General features: G+C 41.0%; 1 protein-coding gene across 2 annotated transcripts in view; it reads left to right on the top strand.

Moving 5' to 3' along the window:
• Positions 1 to 27766, top strand: part of ROR1 (receptor tyrosine kinase like orphan receptor 1) — a 387013-nt gene that overhangs the window by 247791 nt on the left and 111456 nt on the right. For both annotated transcript variants that reach the window (XM_084871367.1, XM_084871366.1), the window contains 2 exons: positions 11068 to 11355; positions 12015 to 12045. In XM_084871367.1, the coding sequence (XP_084727493.1) occupies positions 11068 to 11355; positions 12015 to 12045 (319 nt within the window). The remainder of the gene's footprint in view (positions 1 to 11067; positions 11356 to 12014; positions 12046 to 27766) is intronic.

Here is a 27766-nt window from a genome sequence, read left to right as displayed (position 1 = left end):
GAACCTACATACCTTTTCACTTAAAGGAAACACTGTAAGTTTACTTTTTAACATATTTGAATTGCCAGCCCCAGTACTCTTGTGCCTTGGGCCATTATTAAATAAAGTAAGGGTTACTTGAGCACAAACACTGCAATACTGCAGCAATATTGCAACAATACTGATAATCAAGAGTGTGACTGAGTGACTGCCGGGGGTGGTTAGCGCATACAGCATGGATACACTACCAAGGAATGATTCCCGTCCTGGGTGGTACTCAGCAGAATGGCATGAGATTTCATCACACTATTCAGAGTGGTGCACAACTTAAAATCCATGAGCTGTTTGTTTCTATAAATTTCCATTTAATTTTTTCAGACAACAGTTGACCACGAGTAACTGAAACTATGGAAAGCAAAACCACAGATGAGAGGGGACTACTGTATTCTTATTACTACTACATTTAAATGACACACGCACACATAATAAATGTGACATAACAAAATGATACCAAATAATAAAAACAATTGAAAAATATTGATAAATTGGATACTGAAATAAATCACAAAAGTTTTTAACTAGGAAAAAGGTTCCTGAATAACCTTGTTGGCAGTTGCCAGTGATCCAATTAGAAAGCCTGCTCTTGGGGCCAAAATAAGGGCTGGTAGAGATCATCTGGATAGTTGCAGGTGAGTTGATCATGGAAGAAGTTCTTAATGACAGCAGGGTGTAAAAGAGTAGATTGAAAAGGGACAAGTTGGGATGGGTATTGGATAGAACTGGGTTCCAATCCCAGTCACGATGAGCCTAGCTATGCTAAAACCTCTATAAACCTGGGCATCTTCCGTAAAATAGGGATACTTTACAGGGTTTCTAGAAAAGGTTAAAATGCAGTAATATATGTAACTGAGTGATGGAGTCCGTGTTTGTTCCCCTCTCCTACCTTTATTAATTATAGTGGGGACTCAAAGCAATCTAAATTTTGAAGATCAGTCACTCTGTAGATCTTAACTCTTAGAAGGAAAAACTAATTTCCCTGAGCTTTTAAGAGTCCATTTACATACAACTGGCCTACTTATAAAAATGACCTATTCATTAAAACTAGGTAGCGAAGTTTTCTTAAACTCCTTTGTGTTGCTCTGTGTACTTACTGTGCTTCCTAAGGAAATACCTACAAAGGCAGTTGTCTTTACCCATTAATCCAGATTTATAGGGGGGTTTGCTCTAAGTGTACATTTGCCGGACCCTTTATGATGTATGAGCGCTTCCTCCCCAACAAGGAGCTACATTATTGGCTGTTTGTTGTCTTTGGTCCTGCGGACACCCTTTAAACCAGCTCTTGTTACTCAGAGGTCACCATCCAGAGCCCAGCTCAGCACATTAGGACTCGAGCTCTCAAGAAAATGTGAATGGTAGGCCAGGACCCAGCCCAGTCCAGCACAGCACTTCTTTTCTTTTGATGTTTATGGGATGCCCGTGGCAGCTTTGTCCAGCCAGGAAATGTTTACTTTCTTCGAGCCATCTCTCTACCTGATTGAGGACACAGATTTGAAACTGGGGAGTTCAAGGCAGAAGTTTGAGTTGGAGGAGTGGTTCCACTCTTTATCACTAATATGACCTTAGGCAACATGCTTAAGGACTCAGACTTGGGGACTACAGTGGAGAATCCTCCTAGAGATTTTTTTTAGTAATAAAAGCTGGGCTCCATAGGAAGCCAGGCAAGAATCGGTGGTCAGGAAACCATAGCTATGACTTTAGCCAAATATTCCCTTGTTGACTGTGCAGGAAAATTATTTTAAGACCATATTAAAAAAAAAAAATGCTTATCCTGAGCCGCACCCAGGATCAATTAAATGAGGATCCCAGGTATCAGTGTTTTGTTTTGTTTATTCCCCAGACAATAGTGATGTTCAGGGAGGGTTGAGAATCTCTGGTTCTAGCTTATGATAATTCCCTGTAGTGAATGCATTGAGGTTCCAGGGATGAGCTATCTTATTTAACCTTCACAACATCACTACTGGGCACTTATAATTATTAACTCACTAGAAGCCCAGTGCATGAATTCATGTACCTCATATGGGTCATGAGGCTGTGGTGGGCACAGGGGCAGGTCTCGGCCCATCATCACACCCCTGTCCAACCCCTCCCACCACAGTACCCAGTCCTCTCTCTGCCAGCAAACCCTCTCCCAGCTGCTCCTACACACTAGCAGTGCCAGCCCTGCTTGCACCTGCTGATGGTGCGGAGCAATTGGGGCTGACACTTGTGGGTGCAAGCGGCAGCTGCTGCCATGATTGCCTCACAGGATCAGGAGGAGGTGGAGGAGCCCTCAGGGGTGATTGGGGCAGCAGCCACCACTCGCAACTGCCTAAGGCGCCAAGCGATCAAACCAGTGCTGGGCACTTGCAGTGGGTGCGTGCGGGGCTGGTGCTGGCAGCAGGTGTGAGCGCTGGGTAGGATTGCAACACACAGGAGCAAAGAATTTTCAGTAACCACCAGAGGCTCACCTGGATGACAGCGACCAGTGCCCTGCCTTGGTCTGGTGCCCCCTCTCACCTGCTACACCATCTCACTGTGGTCGATGCCCACCATGTTCCAGGCTCTGTGGCCCGCTGCTGACACCTGCCATGGTCCTTGCCCACCCCCAGGTGGTCAATGCATGTTATAGTGCCCTGTTTTTCAGTTGTTTGGTTATTCTACCGTTTGGTCTATTTGCATATTGGGGTTTTATATAGATAGATGGATTTTGCAGTTGAGGAAACTGAGACTTAGATATGGTAAATAACAGCAAGTGAGAGATGGTGTTCTTAATGAGCATGCTGCCTCCATTAACATGAATAGCACCAGTGGGAACTAAGGTCCAGCAAGTGGGGGGTCACCCAGTGGCCTCAGGCCCTCTCCATACCTTCAGTTTACTGACCTGCTCTCCGTGTGTTCAGAACTTCCCAGCAGCCCCACGTCAGATAACAAACTGTGGTTATTCAGAAGTCCCCTGCTATTTCCACTGATTTTTATTAAATACAGCTTGTGGCTCAGACTCAAGAATGTGCAAGCCGATTTAGATTACATTTTGCATTGAGTTTATTAAGATAAAAAATATTTCCCGAGATAGTGAGTCAGAAGTATTTATGGTGAAGTGTGCTGAAAGTGAATGCAGGTTGATAGCGTGAACAGAATGTTCTCTCAAAGTCAAATGTGATGACCTAACTGTGTTTGGCAGCCTTCCTTTATGTTTAGCTAAGCATTTTATTTCATGCCGGCAACCTCCTCTCTCCTCTGAAAGGGATCGGTCCTGTAGGAGACGAGGATTTTGGCATGCTCCTCTTTGATACCGAGACCCAGGCCCTGAGCCTAATTGTAACTGGCTCCCTGGCTGACTGGCTGGGTTGCCATGGCAAAGGACTGTTAAACTCTTTATATCTCGGTTTCTCTCACCTGTCAAAATGGGAATATAACTCTTGGCCCCGCCTCTCTCCCTGAGGAGAGTGGGAGGGCACTTTGAAAATTAAGTAATAAATGTTGGGAGGGATTTGTGGATGTGACGTCTTGTCAAACGAGCAAGTAATAAATGGGGTGTCGCCGAAGCTCATTTGCCCAAAATACACTTGAGCCTTCCATTTAGTTAATCAACCAGCATTTATTAAATGCCTATGAAGTTCCCAATAACACATGGAGTGCTGAGGGAAATACAAAAAGGAAAAAAGGAGGAAATGGTGTCTCAATTCCCAGAGAGCACATAAACTTCTTTTTTCTCACAGTTCACTTTTTAGGTTGATTAAGCATCAGTATGAACGTGGCCTGGGCTGTATTTAAAAAGCTCTTTCTCGATGATGACTTCCAGTTACGTCATATGTGACTAGTAGTGATTTAGTTGTTCTCGGCACCAGCGGGTATTGTCACGTGCTGGAAGGACTCATGAAAAGAGCAAGGCTATTCCGTAGTCCTGGTTAGAGGTGGTGGTGGACAATGAGAGACAGTCTGGGTTTATAGGGAAGCGGTGCCTTGGCTAACAGCATGTCTTTTGTGTCTCCTGGTCTGGGTCTGGATCCCAGCTCTGCCATTTCCTAGCTGCATGACTTTGGGCAATCACTTAATCTCTCTCTATCTCCTTTCCTTATCTCGAAAGTGAGGGTAATGATAGTATCTACCCCATAGATTGTTTTCAAGATTAAATAAATTAATGCCTACAAGGAATTTAGAATGGTGTCTGGTACCTCATAAATGCTCAAAAAAAGTTAGCCCTAATCATCACTTTCTGTAGGTAATGGAAAAGATGGTAATAGTGAAAGAATACTGTCATTTCATTTTCCTGCATTACTAGTATAAAAAATATCAAGTCTCTTTTTATCATTGTGGTGGACAATGAGAGACAGTCTGGGTTTATAGGGAAGCGGTGCCTTGGCTAACAGCATGTCTTTTGTGTCTCCTGGTCTGGGTCTGGATCCCAGCTCTGCCATTTCCTAGCTGCATGACTTTGGGCAATCACTTAATCTCTCTCTATCTCCTTTCCTTATCTCGAAAGTGAGGGTAATGATAGTATCTACCCCATAGATTGTTTTCAAGATTAAATAAATTAATGCCTACAAGGAATTTAGAATGGTGTCTGGTACCTCATAAATGCTCAAAAAAAGTTAGCCCTAATCATCACTTTCTGTAGGTAATGGAAAAGATGGTAATAGTGAAAGAATACTGTCATTTCATTTTCCTGCATTACTAGTATAAAAAATATCAAGTCTCTTTTTATTAAGTCCCAAATGTTTGTCCAGATCTACCACAGTCACTTAGGATTACTCCCAAATCCCAAGCTGCTTATTCAGAAATAGAAAACAGGCCATAAAGCCTCTCTCTGGCTTATGGTGCTCAGGACTACACCATTTTGTTCTGAGAGCCTTCACTAAACTAGGACCGAGAGGAGCAGAGGTTTTTGGTTTTTGTTTTGTAGGAGGGAACAAAAGTTATGCTCAGACACAGTTGGCTGTCTTTGCTTGCAATTTAGCACAGGTTTGCTGTGGGGATTATAATAATTTTACAAGCCAATAGCATACAGGATAATATCACTTAATGAGCAAAATCCTATATAATAAAAGCCTAATATGCTAAGTGTCTGGCCATAGAGTTGGCCATTCAACCAATCAAAGGGTAATATGCTAGTGATATGCTAAGGCCACACAACTGCTCACTATGACATGCACTGACCACCAGTGGGCAGATGCTCCAACTGGTAGGTTAGTTTGCTGCTGGGGTCAGGGTGATCAGGACTGAGCAAGATGGGCCGGACATGCCCTGGAGCCCTCCCACAGTCCCTCACCAGTTGGCCAACCTCCTGTGTCCTGTGTCCCTCCCCATCCCTGATCATGCACTGGTGGGGTCCCTCAGCCTGGCCTGTGCCCTCTCACAATCCAGAACCCTTGAGGGGTATTGGAGAGCCTGTTTTGGCCCAGTAGTGGAATAAATGGTTGCTATGAAGCACACTGACCACCAGGGGGCAGATGCTGTGCAAGAGCTGCCCCCTGGTGGTCAGTGTACTCCCACAGGGGGAGCACCACTCAACCAGAAGCCAGGCTCAAGGCTGGAGAGTGCAGCAGCAGTGGCGGGAGCCTCTCCTACCTTCGTGGAGTGCTAAGGATGTCCAACTGCCAGCTTAGGCCCACTCCCCTGAGGGTTCCTGGATTGCAAGAGGGCACAGGCTGGGCTGAGGGATTCCCACCCCACCCCCAGAGTGCACAGATTTTATGCACCAGTCCTCTAGTAAAGAAATAACATATTCCAAATAAATGACAAATTAATTACACTATTGTTCTAGGCAAGGGTATAAGGTCCAAGTTTAATATGAGGTGCACCTTTTTTATAGGAGGTAGCACTGGGGAGAGTAGGCAGCCTACCAAAGAGCTGATTTCCGGCTGCCAGCACAAAAGCAAAAATCCCCTGTTCACAGAGCACATTGCTATGGAACAAAGACGCCTGTGTTAGGAGGCTGCTGATCTCTTTCTCCAGGCCTCTGCAGAGTTCATCACCACTGTCTGCATGCAGTGCCTTGCCAAGACAGGAGCAAATTCCCAAGGGTCTACTGAGTGTTTTTAGGTTTCACCCAAACCCAAACTCTCCAGTAGCCCTTACAAGCTCTCAGTATTTATAGTCTAAATGTCCCCTTGCCCTTGTTGCTTCTCCACATGTCCTTCCCATGCTCCCCCAGGGGCCCCTCCACAGCTCTGCTGCTGACTGCTTATCAAGGACAACAGATGTAGAATGATGACATCCTGGCATGACTTCCTTCATTCTTATATCAAAGCAATGTGGGATGCTGACATACTGATACCACTTACTTCATTCTTCTATCAAAGCAACTTTTTTTTCTTTGTTATAAACAACTTGAATTAAAACAACGCTACTTAAGTCACAAACAAGTGGATTTGGAATTGGACCTATTACATACACAATAAAAGGGCAGCTGTGAAGTGTGATGGAAAGAGCACTGAGCTTGGAGTCCAAATCCTGGCTTTGCCTTCTCCTAGTGAGATAGGTCAGGGGATAGGTCCTCTGAACCGTAGTTTACTCATCCCAATTGTGCAAAAGCAATCCTATCTAATAAAAGGGTAATATGAAATTAACCATCACTCCATCCCAAAGATGGCGGCGCCCATAGCCACAAGATGGCGGCGCTCAGTCCTTTCAGCCCCGCTGAAGTACGCTCGTCCCAGGGGAGCCGCCATTGAGAGCCGGCATGAGGAGCCTGGTGGAATGCTTGCTTCATCACCATGGTGACAAGGCAAGCATTCCGTACCCAGCTGCAGATGGGCCTCTGGTCAGGCCAGGATGCAGAATACTTGCGTTGTGGAGAGCCTCTGGGCATTGGGCATGGAGGGGCCAGACCACGCAGAGCATAGAGCTAGTAGTGGTAGATAAAGATGCTGGTGTCTTAGCACAAATCAAGAAAGTGGTAACAAGCTAAGAAATTATGCTAGAAGTCGTATTCTCCACCATCATGCACTTCATTTTTTTTAAAGTCAACTGTACTTAAGATGGTCTTTAATGAAGTAGTAAAATTTACTAACTCAATTACATCTTGACCCTTCGGTTCATGTTTTTAATATTCCCCGTGTTGAAATGGGAGGTGTACATAAGCACTCCCACTCACTGTGGAAGTACTATAGTTGTCACAAAGAAAAGCATCTGAGTTGTAAGATGAACTGCTCATTTTTTTACTTGAATGATTGACATTATTCTTGAATATTCTTGAAAATGAACAAAATGAACCTGTCATATTAAGTAAACAGGAAATGAAGTTAATTGCCAACCACCATGAGCCAATGTTTACTGAAGAGCTTGCTGGTGATTCTATTGAATACAGTTTTTCTATATTGCATGATCACGTGTGTCCATATTTGGAAGATCTACATAACTCATTGAGCCAATGTTTTCTAAATAGGCAATGCATAGTGTTTCAAAATCATAGGTGGGTAAAAGATTTTTAAAGAGCAGGATAAGCCAATTCACTTAAGTGTAACAGATTACTAAAAGTTCTTTGCTATGGCTTCAGATTTCACATTGCAATTAACCTTTAATAAGCTACCATTTGTCAAATTTTGGCATAGTGTCAAAAAAAGGATATTTTAAGTTATCTGTAAAGGCTATTCAACGACCTTTCCCCTTTTCCAACTATGAGAGGCCAGATTTCTTTCATATACTTCAACCAAAATGTCATATCTTGGCAGACTGAATGCAGAAAGAAGAGACTCCAACTGTCTGCTTTTAAGCCCAATAATAGATTTACGACAATATAAAACAATGCCACTCTTCTTACAATTATATTTTTCATTAAAATATATTTATGTTAATAAATAATGAGCTTACTTTTAACTTTTCAATAAATTAATAAATAAATATTTTAAACTTATCTCTTTGAAGTATTCAATATTTAAAGAAATATTGGCATCCTGAAACTAAGAAGTTTAAGAATTTCTGTCCAGAAACATGGATGCTGCAGTTAAATTATTTTTTTAAATAGACATTTCTAATAGTTTTAGTTTCAGAGCAAAATTGAAAGGAAGATACAGAGATTTCCTATATACTCCCTGTCCCCACACATGCATAGCTTCCCCCATTATCAACATCACCTACCAGAATGGTACATCTGTTGAAACTGATGAACCTACATTGACACATCATTGTCACCCAAATACCATAGTTTCCATTACTGCTCACTCTTAGTGTCGTATAGAATGATATGTGCCTACTATTATAGTACCAGACAGAATATTTTCACTGCCCTAAAAAATCCTCTGGGCTCCAACTATCCATTCCTTTTACCCCCTACCCCTACCCCCTGGAAACCACTGATCTTTTTACTGTCCTCATCATTTTGCCATTAACAGAATGTCATATAGTTGAAATTATACAATATGAAGCCTCTCAGATTGGCTTCTTTCATTTAGTGATATGCATTTAAGTTTCCTTCATGTTTTTTCATGGCTTAATAGCTTGCCTTTCAGTTGCTGAATAATATTCTATTATCTGGATGTACAATATTGTTTGTCTTTTCACCCATTGAAGGACATCTTGGTTGCATGCAGGTTTTGGCAGTTAAGTGAATAAAACTACAAAGATCTATGTGTAGGGTTTTATGTGAACATAGTTTTCAACTCCTTTGGGTAAATACCAAGGAGAAATATTTCTGGATCAAATGGTAAGAGTATGTTCAGTTTTGGAAGAAACTTCCAAATTGTCTTCCACAGTGGCTGTGCCATTTTGTGTTCCCACCAGTAAAGAGTGAGTTTCTGTTGCTCCATGTCTTGGTCAGCATTTAGTGTTGTCAGTGTTCTGGATTTTGGCCATTCTAATCGGTGTCTGGTGGTATCTATTGTTGTCTTAATTTGCATTTCCCTGATGACATATGATGTGGAGCATCTTTTCTGGACTTATTTGCCATTTTTATAACTTCTTTTTGTGAAGTGTCTGTTAAGTTTTTGGTGTGTGTTTGTTTGTTTGCTGTTTTTTTGTTTTGTTTTGTTTTGTTTTTAATAAATCAGAAAAACTTTTAAGAGTTCTTTGTATATCTTAGATAATACTCCTTTATCAGATGTGTCTTTTACAACTATCTTCTCCAAGCCTGTGGCTTGTCTTTTCTTTCTCTTGGCTTTGCCTTTTTAAGAGCAAATAATTTTAATGAAGTTTAGCTTATCAATTATTTCTTTCATGTTTTTGGTGTCATATCAATTATTTCTTTCATGTCTTTGATGTCATATCTAAAAAGTCATCAACATATTCAAGGTCATCTAGGTTTTCTCTTTCAAAATATTTTTATTGATTTTGAGAGAGAGAGGAAGATAGAGGGAGAGAGAAACATTGATGTGAGAGCAGAATATTGATTGGCTGCCTCCTACATGCCCCCTACTGGGGATTGAGCCTGCAGTCATGACCAAAACATTCTAGATGCCTGCCCTTATGGGCATGTCGTCCTGCAGAGCAGACAGCCACTTAAAAAGCCATCCAGTTTAGGGGTCAAGAAAGGACAGAAGAATGATGGGAGGAACAGTTTGGACCTACCCTAGGATGGAAAACAAAATAAAAGGAAAATCCATATATATGAAAAACAGACCAATTTTTAAAAATTAAATTTAATTTTTAAAAAATAAGTTATTTTCTCAGCAACTGGATTCCACAATTAATATCATTATGATGTTTAAATTGTTATATTATTAAAGAATAAGCTTAAATAAAACTTATTATTAAAATGTTTAATGTAGTAAAACTCAAAAGAATCCAATGCAAATGTACATATGCTATGATTTCATTTATTTGAAATTTTTGAACAGCCAAAATTAGTCTTTGATGATAGGACATCAGAGCTGTGGTTGCCTGGAATTGGAGCAGGAGAGTGGGTGGGAGCAGGGATTAGCTACAAAGGATCTTTGGGTACTTTCTGGGATGTTGAGGATGTTCTCTATCTTTTCCAAATATGTTTTTATTGATTTTAGAAAGAGAGAGAGGTAGAAACATCAACAAGAAACAGTGATTGGCTTCTTCCTGCATGCTCCCTACAAGGCATGTGTCCTGACCCGGAATCGAACCGGTGACCTCTCAGTACAATAGATGATGTTCAACCAACTGAGTCACACCAGCCAGGGCTGTTCTACATTTTGACAGGGACATTGGTTACATAAGTATATGCATTTATCAGTACTCAGAGAACTGTATAACTAAAATCTGTATATTTCCTAGAATGTCAATATTTCTCAACTAAAAATTAAATGCATAGTAATTTAGGTATTGTAATGTGTTATAGTTGATATAAGTAACATTATGGAAATACTCATTCCTCGGTCACTTTGCCTGCCAGCAGCCCGGCGTTCACAACCTTTATCATCACTGGTGGAAGATGTCTGACAGCTTCCTGATCTTGTTCTATGTGAATATACGCAGATCCTCTAATAACTTCATTTCATTCAACATTGTTTCATTTATATGTTGATAAGATGCCTTGGGAAGTTAACTCTTGTTTAGCTCAATTAGCCTATGGTAAAATTCGTTTAGTTATGCATTGTTTCCCTTAAAGTTGCAGAACCTACCCACAACATTAAGTGACTTACTATAAATAATGTGGCTTCTGTTTCTCCAGTTTTTCATGCTTTCTTTCTTATCAAAAGTGGACAAGCTGGGAGGATCTTTGCCACACTGTTAAGAATGGTGTTTTTGGGGGGTGAGGAGATATTAGGCGAATTTTACTCCTTTTTCTTTTTCACTGTATTGTTTGAGTCTGTAACAAGGATCATGAGTTTCGTTTTGTTTTGTTTCTTAATGCTCTCAACACAAAAGCTCGTTTTGTCCTGCCTGGAAAGTACATTTCTCCTTGGGTACTGTATAGTCATTTGAAAACTTTGGGGGTTATAGGTTACATGTGTCCTTCCAAGCAGCGGGGCTAATGGGTGATTGCTAATGGTCATGGGGTCTCGGTAAAGGGATGCTTTCTCCGCCATACCGTTCCTGTTCAGTCTCGGTGGTGCTGGGGCACCGTGCTGTGGATTTGGGGTACTTGGAGGTGCTCCCCCGCTGCCGGCGCCTCTCACCTGCCTCCTTCCCCTGTGCTCACAGATTCTTACCTGACCCTGGATGAACCTATGAATAACATCACCACGTCGCTGGGGCAGACGGCTGAGCTGCACTGCAAAGTCTCTGGGAACCCGCCTCCCACCATCCGCTGGTTCAAAAACGACGCGCCTGTGGTCCAGGAGCCCCGCAGGATCTCCTTTCGGGCCACCAACTACGGCTCCCGGCTGCGGATCCGAAACCTGGACACCACCGACACGGGCTACTTCCAGTGCGTGGCGACCAACGGCAAGAAGGTGGTTTCCACCACCGGAGTCTTGTTTGTCAAGTTTGGTAAGCAGTCTCCTACCTAAGAGGGCCTTTGGCCTTACACCTCCAGGGGGGGTGCCAACAGAGGTGGGGATGGAGCACGTACTGAGAATGTCCTGTGTGCCCAGCAGCCCTAACGCTGGCACCATTGCACTCATTTTTACAAATAAGTCATGAAGGCCCAGTAGTTACCTACCGTGCTCAGAGCTGCCCAGCTAAGGAACCCACAGAGCAGGAGTAGAACCCAGATCGGGCTGAGCCCACAGCCCCTCCTCTGTGCCTGTGAGAGAGAAGTTGGACAGGTTTGCAGCACGCATGCTCTTCTCTGTCCAGGGGCCATCAAAGGCCCCTGCGGTTGCAATCAGCGTCGGGGTGCAAGCACTCAGCCTCACTGGAAACCCCCTGGGTCCTGCGAGGACGCCTACTCCACGGGCTCATTTTTCAGCATGTGTCTTAGCATTTGCCCTCAACTGTGGGGTACACACAAGTTCTCACTGGTATGCTATTTTGTAGAGGTGGTTGGGGGAAGGGAGCACAACTGGAGCAACATAAGTAATCCCAGAAAAATAAAGACCACTTCAGGAGGTTTGAGAACTTGAATCTGCAATGGTTTGACTGTACCCAAAGTCACCGGCCAATAACCCAGCCTGACAGCTTCCTTTGTTTTTCTTTCATTTCTTCAGGCCCCCCTCCCACCGCAAGTCCGGGATCCTCGTAAGTACTTTTATCTCCTCCCTCCTTAGGGCTAAGTGTTTCTCCACAGATTTGTAGGGCAAAGGCAGTGTTATCCGCTGCTTGGGCCAAGACACAGTGTTTCCAGATTTCATTCCGTTTGGCCCTGCCCTCATTCCATTTCGCTTTTCCTCTGATATGAAGATTCACAGGAGTCTAGCATTGGCAGTACTCTCGGGCCTGGTGGTGTTGATTCTGAATGATCAAAGCAAAAATCTACTTACATTTACTATTTGGAAATTAATCTAACATTATTTACAACAATGGAGCCAATAAGTGATATAGTGCTATCTTAACAACTCATACTCTGGCCTTTAGCGTAAAAGGGCCTATTCTAGGTTCCTGTAAGCATGTGCTTTGGGCATTTAACAGGTCAACAATTAGGTGATCCCTTTATTTTTTATTCCCTTTAAAGAACCCAAAGGCCGAAGTTTTTACTCACATAGGGGAAGAATGCCCTGTGCCTGGGTTGAGAGTTACATGAAGTTTGATTTATTCTGAGTCCCTTGTTAACGAGGTCCAAAGATCCAATTTCTTTCACTGACACTATTGTTGATGCATTTGTCCTTTTTTTCTTGCCAAGGGATTCTCTTCTTTCACTCCAAAAGTGTCAACTTAGGGTATTTTTTATGTGTATTTTTATTTAGGGGGAGGGGACTCATTTACTAAAGCTCTTGCTTTGCAAGAAAATGTTTTTTTATATTTTTAGACTTCTGAAATAAAACTCAACAGGTTCTGCCATGAGAGCATCAAAATGTCTGACCTAGACTATACCCGTGGTAAACATAGCCACTTTATTTGCTCTAATCCCTTCTGTGCCACTAATTACAATGTGGGATATTTTAATATATTTATGTGTGCCGGGGGCCCAGTGACCCACAATCCCATTTTTAATAAAAATAGGTAGTGGCTAAAAATAAACATTGGCCATCAGCCACACTGTTCTGCTATTTCATCAGCTGGTTAAAGGCAACTGTGAAAGAAATCTTTAAAATCAGCCGAGTGCTAATTGCATTCTACTTGCCCAGGTAGAAAACCTTGATTGATCTAAAATAGGTCAGACGTTTGGTCACTCTGCATTGCATTTCTTGAAGTTAATCTTTTTTTTTTTTTTTTTTTTTAATGATCTCATGATTGATATGTGGAATCCGTTTGAAGTCTTATTTAAACAGAGATTACAACGTTTGTTACTTGCTGTAAAAATGCTTCCCGCCCGGGGTACCTTATTTGTTCCTGTTAATCTGTGTTTCAAATGTGGTTGATAATCCGTATCCCAGGTTGATTAATGTGGTTTTCACTAATCTGCCTGTGTTACTAAGCACTGGGCTGTTGACTTTCTGCCTGTTGTATTTGCATCAGAAAGTTTCTTTCTTTGGGAAGTTTTACTTTGCTGCCACCTTCCTGATGAACCCAGTCTATCTCATATGTTTTTTAATTTTACTCAAAGATAGTACAGAAGCTCCCCCTTATCTCTGGGGGATACATTCCAAGACCCCCTCACCAGATGTCTGAAACCACAGATAGTACCAAACCCTGGATATGATGTTGTTGTTTTTTCCCCTAAACAAGCATCCTCTTTACTGCTTCTCTTTGGCATTTCCAAATTGCCAGCATCACAACTCTTGCACTTTGGGGCCATTATGAAGTAAAATAAGGGTTACTTGTTCACCAGCACTGTGATACCAGGACAGTCGGTCTGATTACTGAGAGAGCTAAGAAGTGACTACCAGGCAGGTAGCATATACAACACGGATACACTCAACAAAGGATTATTCACGTCCTGGGCAGGAATAGCGGTGAGGAATGGCGTGCAATTTAAAACTTAGGAATTGTTAATTTCTGGAATTTTCTATTTAATATTTTTGGACCGAAGTTGACCACAAGTAACTGAAACCATAGAAAGCAAAATCGCAGTTAAGGGGGGCTGACTACTATGTACTGCTTTTGTGAACTGAGGTCTACGGAGAGGGTATTGAAGTTCCTTAAAGATGCTTGCCCGTAGCTAAAAGTTTCCTCTGATGTCAGACTGTTCTATACTAGCTGTCCACTTTTCCATCATGTCAGTCAGTGAGAGCATGAAATGTATAACTTCCATTTTTGCTTGGACAGAGCTTACAGTAAGATGCATTTGATATGGGAAATTGATTGGCAGTTCAGTCTTCATTTTCATTGGGGCATTGCCAGTTGGCATTTTTTTATCCTTTTTTTCTCTTTTCCTTAGAAATTGATGACGTATCCTACTTTTTTTTTCTCAGCTGCCACTACTTAACCCTGTCTCTAAGGGTTTCTCTCTTCCTAAGATTAACTCCAAAGTAAAATGCTAGTTCCCTTTCCTGTCCTCATAGTCCCCAACAAGCAGCCAGACCTCACAGCAATGGGACATCACAAAATGACAGCCACGGGGAATATCACAACATTTAGGATTGCTCTGAAAGTTTTTGTCAAACTGCACAGTCCTTTTTTCCAAGAGAGGAGTGAAGTGCATTTATAAACTTGCTCTATTTACTTGAAGGTGGCTCAGCAGAGTTACTATAAGGATATCAAATGCAAGTCCATGGCACAACCCTAACATTGGATGAGTGAAATTTAGATGAATGAGACATGGTGAGAGCTAAGTGCCATAGGAGGCCACAGGGCTGGCTATACCACCGCCAACTGGGAAGGGCTTGTCCCTCAGGTCTATGGCCCAGGAAGCAAAGCATGGGAGGTCGTGGTCACTCCCTGTAGGGACTGTGTTAGGTGTTCACATGAAGCTTCTAAGAATGGCATTCTAGTTTGTAGTAGGAGCAAGTTTGAGACGTTAGTAGTTTGGCTTCTGTTCATAGCTTCAGGCTTTATTTTCTTCTGTCATTGCTGCGTCCTGGCCCACCTCGAACAATACAGGGCCTGGGGCATGAGTACAAGAGGAGGCCCACATACCACACGTCTAAATATTTAAAAGTTATAAATCACGCTGGCAAACTGGTAGATGAAATATGTTCTATCCTCCCACGCTGACAAATATACCTTCATAATGACAGAATAAAAAATACATGCAGAGTTATGGTTTTTATCTGACGGAAAGCCAGGAACTATCAAAAGATGACTTTAATCATTGTTATGCATGTCTTGGTGTTCTGTTAATGGGCCAGAGATATTACATATAATTTATAGATTGTTATATATGAGTTCCATTAAAATTTTTTTATGGCATTCATTTCAGCAAAATGACTACCTATGTTGTTTTACACAAGATTTTTACATAGTGAGTATTTTTTGGACAACAATGCCATATTAGACAAACTTTCTTGAGTCACTGTAAATCTTACTTTTTAAAACTAATTATAATTTGGAGAAACTATGCTTTCTTGAGCCAGTAGTGGTTATAATTCTCAATGAAAATCCTAAAGCGGTACTTAAATATGCTAAGAATTTTAGCAAATGAACTAAGACCTTTGTATCTCATATTTAAATAGAGCAATGGGGTCATATGATAATCATTATTGCAGAATATATTACAAAGTATGATTTCATTATAAAATCAGTATCATGCTTTACACATTATCCTGTATATGTACAAATTTAAGAGTGGTGTGAATTGTTTAATATATTAGTTTTCTAGGGCATCCATAATAAATTACAACAACTGGATGGCTTAAACAAATTTATTATCTCATGATCTGGACGCTTGAAGAGGAAGATCAAAATGTTGACATGGTTGGTGCCCTCTGAGGGTTATGAGGAAAATGCTTCTGGTGATTTGCCACCATTCTTTTTTTTTTTTTTTTTAAATGTATTTATTGGTTAGCTCTAGCTGAATTGGCTCAGTAGATAGAGCATCAGCCTGCAGACTGAAAGGTCTCAAGTTCAATTCTGGTCAAGGGCACATGCCTGGGTTGCAGCTCAATCCCCAGAAGGGGGCATGCAGGAAGCAGCCAATCAGTGATTCTCTCTCATCATTGATATTTCTATCTCTCTCTCCTTTTGTCTTTCTAAAATTAATTAAAAAAAAATACTTAAAAAAAAAAAAAAGAAAAGCAGGAAAATGGATCCTTGGAAATATTGGGAATGATAGTGATTGTGTAAGAACCTATTGCATTCAAACTAAAAAAAAATTGACAAGTTGATATAATTATCTGTTCCTTATTGAAGTGCTTTTGCCACTGCTACCCTTCCTGTGCTCTGAGCATTCACTGGCAGTGGCACAGCAACACAAAACTTCGCAGTTTCCTTCTGATACATGTACATAGGGCAAAAGGTGTAGAGATATGACTCCTGGGGCCGGAACAGTCTTAGTCACAGGAGTGTTTGTTAAAGGTTTGGAGTATACTATGCCAGCACTGAGTGGTGGAGTGCCAGATTCCAGGGGCAGAGAATCCCTTGTGTGCTCTTTACTCTTATTAAATTTCTAGAGGCTCAGTGCACAGAATTTGTGCATGGGTGTGTGTGTTCCTCAGCCCATCCTGCACCCTCTCCAATCTGGGATCCCTCTCTCAATCCAGACCGCTGCTCCCAACTACTCACCTGCCTGCCAGCCTGATCACCCCCTAACCACTCCCCTACCAGTCTGATTGATGCCTAACTGCTCTCCTGCCAGCCTGATTGTCCGTAACTGCCCTCCCCTGCAGGCCTGGTCACCCCAACTGCCCTCCCCTGTAAGCTTGATTGTCCCTAACTGCCCTCCCCCATAAGCCTGGTCCCTTCGAACTACCCTTCCCTGCTGGCCATTTTGTGGTGGTCATCTTATGTCCATATGGGGGCAGCCATCTTTGACCACATGGGGGCAGCCATCTTGTGTGTTGGACTGACAGTCAATTTGCATATTACTCTTTTATTAGATAGGACTAGAGGCCCAGAGCATGATATCACATGGCCATGCCCACCTGTGCATGCTTCACTCACCTTGCTCACAGCCCCACCCACCTGCCTGCCACAGCTTGCAGCTGGGCCAGCCTCACGGTGCCCTGTACGCCGCCTTGCCATGCCCACCTGCCCACAGCCATGCCCTCCCACGCTGCCAGCCTTGCGGCAATAGGAGCCTGTGGGCTGGGAGGTGGGGGGGGGGGGCGCTGAGAGGTGCCCCATGCACCTCATGGTGACTGGTCATCTGGTCATTTTGGTTGTGAGGCCTGTTGGCCTTTTATTATTATGATTTTTTTGTGTACTTTTTGTATGTGGGTTCCGCGCAAGAGGAGCTGTTGTTGCTGCTATTCTTCTTCTGAATGTGGATTCTAATTTTTTCACCTTTTCTCAGACACATATTTTCCTTTTATTATAAACATCCTAGTGGTTGTAAAGTTGTATTTTATTGTGGCTTTGATGTGCATTTTCTTAATGATGAATGATATTGAGCATCTTTTTATGTACTTTTTGACCATTTATATATTGTTGGAGAAATGTTTGTTTAAATTCCTTGCCCATTTTTTTTGATTGGGTTATTTGTCTTTTTATTCTTGAATTCTTTATATATTTTGGATGCTGTATCCTTACCCAATACATGATTTACAAATATTTTCTCTCATTCTGTGGCTTTCTTTTCTTTATCTTGAAATGTTCTTTGAAACACAAAAGTTTTTAATGTTGATAAAGTCCAATTTATTTTTTTTCATTTGGTTGGTTGTGCTTTTGAGAAACCATTGCCTAATTCAAGGTCACAAAAATTTACTCCAATCTCTTCTAGGAGTTTTAGTTTTATAGCAAAGATAAGTACCTATAGAACATGGTAAGATGACATTTGACGATGACTTAAGGAATGTGAGAAAGTAATGTTCCCAAATTCCTGATAGATATTAATCTTTGTAACCCAGGATCAATAAATTGGAATTCCTGGGAATTCTCAGAAGTTTCCAAAATCAAGATACTCACATTTAGTGCTGACCAGTGGCTCAGTGATTAGAACATTGATCTACATGCCAAAGCATCACAGTTTTGATTTCTGGTCAAGGGCACATACCTGGGTTGCAGGTTTGATCTCCAGCCTTGATTGGGGCACATGCAAGAGGAAACGAATTAATCTGCCTTTCTCACATTGATGTTTCTCTCTCTCTCTCTCTCTCTCTCTCTATCTCTCTATCTCTCTCTTTCTCTTTCTTTTCTGCTCCCTTTCATCCTCTCTTCTATTTTCTCTTAAAATCAGTGGGAAAAATATCCTCAGGTGAGGATTAACAAAAAGAAATAGATGCTCACATTTACTTACGTGTTTCTAATTAATTATGATTTTCTATAATAATAGTGAATCATTTTTCTCTGATACTGAAAATTTTTGTAAAATAAAATCTAATGTAATGAAAGAGCTTTAGTTTTATAGTTTTAACTTTTATATTTAGATTTTTGGTCCATTTTGAGTTACTTTTTGTATATAGTATGAGGTAGGAATCTGGATTCATTCTTTTAGCAAATGGGAAATCCAGTCATCCCAACATCTTTGGTGGAAAAAACTATTCTGTATGCATTTGAATTGTCTTGACAACCTGCTAAAAACTAATTGACCAAAAATGTATGTGTTTATCTCTGGACTCTCAGTTTTATTCCATTGATCTATATATGTGTCTATCTTTATTCCAGTTTCTTATAGTCTTTGTAATTGTTGTTGTTACATCCTTTTTTTTTAATTAATTGAATTTATTGGGGTGACAATGGTTAATGAGATTACATAGGTTTCAAGTGTACAGTTCCTCAGAGTCTTGATTATTGTAGGTTTGTAGTAAGTTTTGAAATGAGAAAATGTGGGTCCTCTGTATCAGTTAGTGTTTCACTGGAAAAACAGGGCCAGTAAATTTATATATATACACACACAGATATATAAAGAGATTTATTGCAAGAAATTGGCTTATGTGGTTGTGTGGGCTGGCTAGCCAAGTTTGCAATCCATAGGGCAGAGAGTCAGGAGGGGCAGGCTAGACACTCCTGGCCAGATCTCATGCTGCATTCCACAGATAGAATTTCATCTTCCCAAGGAAAACTTTACTTCTGCACTTAAGGCCTTTCAATTAATGGGATCAGGCTCATTCTTTTATCCAGGTTGCCCTCCTACAATTAATCAGGTGATTGTAGATATTAATCATATCTACGAAGTACCTTCACAGACTAGAGTTTGACTTAGTAACTGTGGACTATATCTTGCCAAGTAGACACATGAAATTGATCATCATATCCTCCAACATTATTCTTTCTCAAGATTTATTTATTTTATTATATTTTACTTTTTTGCTATTCTGGTCCCCTTGCATTTCCCTATGAATCTGAGGGTCAGCTTGTTAAATTTTGCCAAGAGGCCAGCTGGGATTTTGATAGGAATTGCTACACTTGTAGATCAATTGGGGAGTATTATTATCTAAACAACATTAAATCTCTTAGTCCATGAAATGGGGTGCCTTTCCATTTATTTCATTTCTTTCAAGGATGTTTTATAGATTTATATGTTTTGCCCTTTTTATGTTAAATTTATTCTTATTTTATTGTTTTTCACACAATTGTAAATGGAATTATTTTCTTAAATTATATTTTCAAATTATGTATTGATAGTCTGTAGAGATACAACCAATACAACTGATTTTTGTATAGTATATTGATCTTATATCCTGCACTCTTGCTAACTCATTTATTAATTCAAATAGTGTGTGTGTGTGTGTGTGTGTGTGTGTGTGTGTGTGTTCCATAGGAATTTCTATCTATAAGATCATGACATCTGCAAGTAGATATTATTTTACTTCTCCCTTTCCAATATCGGTGCCTTTACTTTTTTTCTGCCTAATTACTGTGGCAAAACCTCTAGTACAGTGTTAAATAGAAGTAATGAAAGCTGACATCCTGTCTTTTTTCTTAATCTTAAAAGGAAAGGTTTCATTATGCTAGCTTTAGGTATTTATAGATAACCTTTATCAAGTTGAGAAAGTTCCCTTCTATTCCTATTTTGTTGAGAGTTTTTTATTATAAAAGAGTGTTTGATTTTGTCTACTGCTTTTTCTGTGTCTATTGAGATTATTATGATTGTACTATATTGATTAGTATGATTATATTAATGTTGTGTATTACGTTGATTGATTTTTTTTTTTTTTTATGTCAAGCCAAGCTCACATTCCTGGAATAATTTCTACTTGGGCATGGTGTATAGTTTCTTTTTATGTGTTGCTGGATTCAGTTTGCTAGTATTTTGTTGAGGATTTTTGCATCTGTTTATAAAATATATTTGGTCTGTAGTTTTCTTTCCTTATGATGTTTTTGTCTAGTTCTGATATCAAGGTAACACTGGCCTCTTCCAATGAGTTGTAAGTACTCTATTTTTCGGGAAGAGTTTGTGAAGGATATTGTTAATTATCTTTTAAATATTAGGTGTAACTTACCAATAAAGTCATTTGGGCCTGAACTTTTCCTTGTGGGAAGCTTCAAAATTACTAATTCAACCTCTTTACTTGTTTTAAGTCTATTTAAATTTTTCTGTTCTGAGAAAGTTTTTGTAGTTTGTATCTTTCTAGGAATTTGTCCAATTCATTTAGATTGTCTACATTGTTAGCATAGAGTTGTTCATAGTTTCTCTTATCATCCTTTTAATTTCTGTAATATGAGTAGCAATGTCTCTTCTTTTATTTCTGATTTGAGTAACTTGTATTTTCTTTGTGGTGTGTTTTTTCCCTTGATTAGACTAAATAGTTTAGCTAAACATTTGTGAATGTTACTGATTTTTTGTCAAAGAGCTACCCTTTATTGAAAAGTGGCCCTGTAAATAATGTGATGTGGTAACTCTTGGAGTTAGATAACCTCCTCTCTGATGTTGCTGTGTGCTGTGGTGTTGCCGTTTGTTTAGCGACTTTCCTGAACGAATTGACTACAGCCCTTCCCTGGTGACAGAAGTCTTTGCTCAGTTAGTCTAGTGATCGGTGAACAATTGGACAGAGATTTCCTTGAACCAGTAAGTGTTGTACTTTGTCTTGGGGTCCCAGTGTGATTTGGGTCACCCTTCCCGCATAACAACAATTTATAACTCTGCCTTGGCTTTTGTTTCCTGCTTGAGCAGTGCCTCAAAGTTCGCTATAGATGAGGGATTAGGGTTCTCAGATCTTTCCTGGGCATGCACACAGCCTCACAGGAGCATGTTCTTCTAGATCCCCATGAATATGCTGGAATTTTTCACAAAGTCCCCATGAATATCTCATTGCTTAGATCCTTCCTTTAAGCTTTGGAGCTTTTCGAGGTTATTGTTTTCTCCAATGGTATTCCTACCTCAGGCCACTGTGAGATTTTTTTTTTTTAAACAAATGTCCTGGGACTAGGGCTTTTCCCATGAAGAAGCTCTGAGTCCAGTCAATGAAGATAAGTCCTGGGAAAGGGGCTGTTCCAGATCATTGCTAGCCAGGTCACATTGTGCCAGTTATTGGAGAGGGGCCTCCCGAAGCACTCCAACCCCCTCTACCTCCTCCTGTGACTGCTAGACTGCTGTTTTCACAGCAGCTGTGGAGGGGAAGCTGCTGATATTTAGGGTTCCTACTGAATTTGGAAAAGGGAGGTAGGAATAGGGCAAGATAAAGTCCCACAGAACTCTGTTCTTACCAAATTTCAGCCTCCCTCTCCTTTTTATGTTTCTCTGAGTGTTGTAAGCCTTTGACTAATTTTCAGAATTATGAAATTTTTGATTTTTCACAATTTCTTGGCCTGTGTTCTTATATGTAGCAACAGATTTTAGGTGGTCACTACTCTGTCCCACCTCCACAGGGATTCTCACCTTTCTTCTCCAGAGCAGTAATCCAGGGAAGCTATGTTGATGCCCATTATCAGAGAGGCTCATAAAGGTTAGTTAAATGGCTTTAATTGGATCCAGTTCCTATCTGATTTCTTCAGTTTTAATCTTTTGGGATCATTAAGTTGGTTACTTTAACCCTCGCGAGGCCTGGAGAACACCAATATTATATCACTCATATTTGCTGGGAGGCCTTCTCCAAGGATTTGTCTGGAGCTTTCTGGAGCACGAGATCCAATCAACAGATACTAATCATTGATTCATTCAACAAATTTTTGTCAATCACCTACAAAATGCCAGGCTCTCAGTCAAGATCTGTGAAAACTACAAATAATAAGCTTCACCCTCAAACTGCTTACTCAATATGCGGGGGCAGAAAAAAACACAGGCCATCCAGGGCATCAGCAGGTACTGTCAGCCACCCACTCGTCCCCATCTCTCCTTCCACCATCTTCTAAACCAGTGTTTCCCAAAGTGTGGTACGCGTACCCCCGGGGGTACGGGAAGAGTTTGGTGGGGGTACGCGTTGCACCGGAGTTTGGTGTTGATATGCACTGCACAGTGCTTAGCTGTGCCTAATTCTACATTCTCATAAGTACGAAGGGTACTCAGCGTTATGAAAATTATAGAAAGGGTACACATATGTCAAAAGTTTGGGAAACACTGCCTGAGTAATTTCACGCCTTTTTTGAAATTCTGTAGCATACTTAGTCCTGATTTTTCTTCTTTCACCTTAACCTCCTACAGACTACTTCTCATTACAGAAGTCAGAATGAGCTTTTGAAAATATCTTCTGCATATGTTCTTTCAGATTAGTGTTTTGGGGTTTCTTTGGATATATGCCCAGAAATAGAATCACTGAGTTCATAAGAACATTATTTACAACAGCCAAGATATAGAAGCAATCCAAGTGCCCATCAATAAACAAGTGGATTAAAAAGCCTTGATTCATATATATGGATAATGGAATGTTACTTGGCCATAAAAAAGAATGAATCTTATCATTTGTGACAGTGTGGGTATTATGCTAAATGAAATAAGCCATTCAGAGGAATACAAATACCATATCATAAATAAATGAACAAACAAATTGAAACAGATTCATAGACACAGAGGATAGAATGATAGTTCAGAGGGGAGAGGGGTTAGGGGACAGGATGAAAAAGGTGAAGGGATTGAGAAGTATAAAAGTGGTAGTTACAAAATAGTCATGAGGACATAAGGTACAGCATAGGAAATATAGTCAATAATACTGTAATAACTATGCATGGCCAGCTAGGAATTGGAGGGGGAACACTTTGTGAAGTGTATGATTGTCTAACCATTATTCTGTACTTCTAAAATGAATACAAAATAATATTTAATGCTAACTGTAATTGAGAAAATAAAATAAAAATATTATCTGCCCTATTAGCCCCCCTCACTCCCGAGGTCTTTCTGTTTTGAATAGAATTCTAATTCCTTGCCCTGGATTTTCTCTGAGGCTCTCTGCCTACCTCTGTGGCCTCTCCTTGTCCTGCTTCTGCCTTGCTCATTCAGCTCCTGCCCTGCTGGCCGTGCTTCTGTTCCTTGGCCACCCAGGCTCACTCTGAGGGCTAGCAATTCTCTTTTTCTGGAAGGTTTTGTTCTGGGATCTTTCTATTATCCCCTTCCTGTTATCATTCTGACCTCACCTAAAATGTCACCTACTCAGAAATGACCCCCAAATCTAAAGTAACTCCCAGTCACTCTTTGTCTTATAACCCTGCTTCACTTACATCAGGGTATTTGTCACTACCTAACATTTCCTTCTTATTCATTCAGTTATTTGTCTGCAAAATAAACTTCCTAGGTCGGGATCTAGTCTGTTTTATGAATCACTTTATCCCCAGTCTTAGGGCATAGTGAACATTTAATAAATATTCACTAAGAAAAAAAGAAAGGAAAGAAAAACAACAGTAACAGTCCTCTTCTATAACAGTACCTATCTCACGGTTGTCATTAGCAGTAATAAGACCGTGAATATAAAGTACTTAATACCTGGTAGAATTCAATAAATAGTCCTCAAATATATGAGATAATATTTGTTGACTGATTTCATTATCTCACTTGTGTTATGACATATGGAAAATTCCTAGCATGGGACCTGGTATATAATTAAGTTTCATGAATTCAAGTTCTAATTCTTTCTGTGCCTTCAGCCTCTGAGGTCTTCAGAATTAGTTCATAAAAATGGAATGGGGGACAAAAGTATCTGTCTCCTAGGGTTGTCATGAAGATTAACTGAAATAATAAGATAATGTGCATAGAGTATCAAGCACAGTGCTTGGCTTAGTAAGAGCTTAGTGAGGTTACTGACATCATCATCATCAGTGCTATCACCAGCACCAGAACCTTCATTATCATTGCTATCTAAGCCAAGAGACTATGCCTTCTTTCCAGCCAGAGTCCTCCTGGACATCATCCCCTGCTGTAAAACTAGATCACCTCCTCTCTGATGTTGCTGTGTGCACATAAGAGACATTGAAGCTTTTATTTCTTTTTCTCTTATTGGCTTTTGGCTAAAGTCCCTTTCTGCAGAAAGACAGAGTGACCAGCTTTTGATGAATTCTTTCCTTCTCTAATCTGCTTCCAAGCCTCAGTCACAGTGAAGAAGTGTAGCTGGGTGCTGGCCCAGCCCAGGAAGTGATAATGTAATTTTCAACTCAAGATAAACTCAAGGATAACTTTCAACGCAGATACTCAGGCAGTTCAAGGACGAGGTGTCTTACAGAGGGGAGATCAGGAAGTCACGCAGCAGCTGGGCCAGGGCACAGGGGCCCATTGCTTCAGTGAAGTAGCTAACCTTCCAGTCTTCATCAAACTGCCTGAGACTCAGCACTCAGCAGAGAAGGGGCGGATGGAGGGAATGTGGAGAGATTAGATAAGAAGGCTTTCGTAATCCCAGTGGGGGGAGATAGTTCTGAAAGTGCAGAAGGTTGAAAAGGCAAGCTCTTACATCCCAATCCACCCCCGTCACTCAACAATTCCCAGTGCCTGAATAGGGTGTGGAAAGCTTCCAATTAAAACGATGCTTGTGAATATTGGCAAACATATCTTTGTGTGCAGGGCACATTTAAAGAGGAAAGATAAGTCCTGGCTTTCTAGATGCACACGTTCTGAAAGCTTGTCCACCAGTCTATGCGTTAGTCATCAATGTATCTCCACACCTAGCTTGGCACATAGTGGATACTCAACAAATGTGTGTTAAATTGACATCAAAAGTCTCTGTCCTGAAATCTTTCTCCTCATATGACAAGGTTTTATTCATTTACTCAACACATTTTTATCAAGCTCCTTCTATGTTCCAGGCCTCTGATTCTCAGAAGATGTTTGCAAGTCATACATGTGGGTGCCAGGCAACCCAACTGATCTAAAAGCTCTCATTCTTATATCATTTACACTTTCTCTTTCTGTGTTTATGAGTATTAACACTAGCTTCTGCTGTAAGTTACAGAGCAAATGCTTTTCAAGCACTCACCCAACTCTGGCTGTGAGTGAACAGAAAGGCCCAAAGGAATCAGAGCGTGATGTTTAGCACCACTTCTCAAATTGTAATGTGTGCATAACTTACTTGGGGATGTTATTAAAGAGTAGGCCTGGGATGGGGCCTGAGACTCTGCATTTCTAACCTGCTCCCAGCATGGGCTGGGACAGCTAGTCCACATACTCAGAGAAGCAATGATTTAGACAAAAGGCACAGATCTGGGTTCCAGTCTTTATCATTCACTAGCCTGTGACCCAGGATATATTGCTAATCTCCTTTAGATCCCAGTTCCTTTATTTGCAAACTAAAGAACTTGAATTCAGTTCATCAAAGAGTTTCTCTAATTCTAAAATTTAGGACCCATTAAAACTCAGTTTGCTATTTTCTTTATTATAATAGGATCTCCTCAAGTTCTGGATTCCATTGCCATTTGCTCTTGGGCTCTCTTCCTCAGCTTCAAGGTGTTTAATAGTTCTCCTTTATTTGCCATGTGCTTCCATCCTGTTCATTCTGAGCATGATGTTGAACATATAGATCGTTCAGAATGATTTTACAGAGAACTTCCACAGGGAAAACCCCTACCATCATGGTCACCAAATTCTGGAGAGGCATGGTATTGTGCCATCCTGGATCAAGGGGAAATAATTATGCATTTTGTTCCTCAGTAGCAGGCTGCGTGCCTCCTGCTAACTTGAGCAGCATTTTCCTCCTATATTTCTGCCTTGTATGCTGAGTGGCTCCATGTGAAGTTGAGCAGGCGTTTGCGTTAAGAGGCAGTGAGGTGTAGAGATAAACACAGCCTTCTGATGTCTTCCATGTTTTAAAATTTTTCTCCTTTATTAACTTTTAGAAAGAGAGGAAGGGAGAGAGAGATAGAAACATCAATGAGATAGAAATATCACTAATCAGCTGTCTCCTGCACACCCCCCACTGTGAATCGAGCCTAAAATCTGGGCATGTGCCCCATTCCAGAATCGAACCAATGACCTCTTGGTTCCTGGGTAGACACTCAACCCCTGAGCCATACTAGCCAGGCCCCTGGATGTTTTAGAGGGCTGATCAGATGATCTTGTTGCCTCACTAGCAGGCCCTGAAGGCTGATGGGAAAAGAAGGACACTGGTTGATTATTGAGTCCCACACTCATAGAGCTTCTAAAGGAAGCAATCAAATCTTACAACAAACAGATAATGAAAGGTTATGAATAAGTTTGACTGTCCTGATACGTAGCTAAGCACAATGATCAGTTCTTTGCATAAATGACACATTTATACAATATTTGATATTTTTCAGCCTACTGTTAGGTTTCTTCTCTCTTTGGTCTTTGGTGTTTATAATCAGTGTCAGTATTGACAATTTTTCATTGCTTCTCTCACTCTCAAACTCATATACCACACACACACACACACACACACACACACACACACACGTGTACACACACACATTTATATATGATCCCAAAGCAACAGCAATGGTCTAGTTATCTTGGGCTTCTCAACTCAAGGTATACATTAAAATCACCAAAATCACCCAAAAAGCTTAAAAATTTCTCATACTCAGGCTTCTCCCCAAGCAACTTAAGTCAAAATCTCTTAAAGTGATGCCTAGACATGATTTAAAAAAATATATATATTTTTATTGATTTCAGAGAGTAGGGGGGGAGGGGGAGAGATAGATACATCAATGGTGAGAAAGAATTATTAATCAGCTGCCTCCTGCAGGCCCTCCAATGGGACTGAGCCTGCATTCTGGACATGTGCCCTTGACCAGAATCGAACCTGGGACCCTTCAGTCCCCAGGCCAATGTTTTAACCCTTGAGCCAAACCAGCTAGGGCCAGACATGATGTTTTATCAAATAACCCCATGAGATTTCATGTGCATCCAACCTGATTTAAGAAGCATCCTCTCCCATTCTTCTTCTTGCCTAAAGGAGACTTGCACTATACTGCCTGGTTCTAAAATATTATAGACTAGAGGCCTGGTGCACAAATTTGTGCACAGGTGGGGTCCTTCAGGGTGGCCTGCGGAGATTGGGCCCCAGCTCATGCCCCCAGCTGTGCAGCCTCAGCTTGTGCCCCCAGCCTTGCACCCCTGCAGCCCTGCCTAGCACCCCATTTTGGCTTGGCACCGCCCCCTCACCTGCTCCACCATCCTGCTCTCATTAGAGCCCATTGGGCCAGTAGTGCCTCCACTGCTGCCTGCTGCCAGCGCAGTTCTCTGATGTTGGCATGTTCCATGCCACCCCCAGGTGGTCAGTACATGTCATAGCAAGCAGTCAAACTCCCAGTCAAACAACCATCTGAAGGGACAATTTGCAAATTAGGCTTTTGTTATATAGGATACCAGAGGACTTGAAGCAACAGAAACTCTGAGCCTGGATAATCTCATGCCTATTGCATCATCAGGATCCACATAGGAAAGCAGAACCAACTATGGGAACTTAACCCAGGGAAGATAGTGCAGGGAACTGGTTACACAGGTCATGGA

The sequence above is a fragment of the Pipistrellus hanaki genome (genome assembly GCF_964339955.1).
Source record: "Pipistrellus hanaki genome assembly, chromosome: 2".
In the NCBI taxonomy this organism is placed as follows: Eukaryota; Metazoa; Chordata; class Mammalia; order Chiroptera; family Vespertilionidae; genus Pipistrellus; species Pipistrellus hanaki.
The sequence above is the reverse complement of the archived record's forward strand: the minus strand, read 5'-3'. Positions and strand labels throughout refer to the sequence as shown.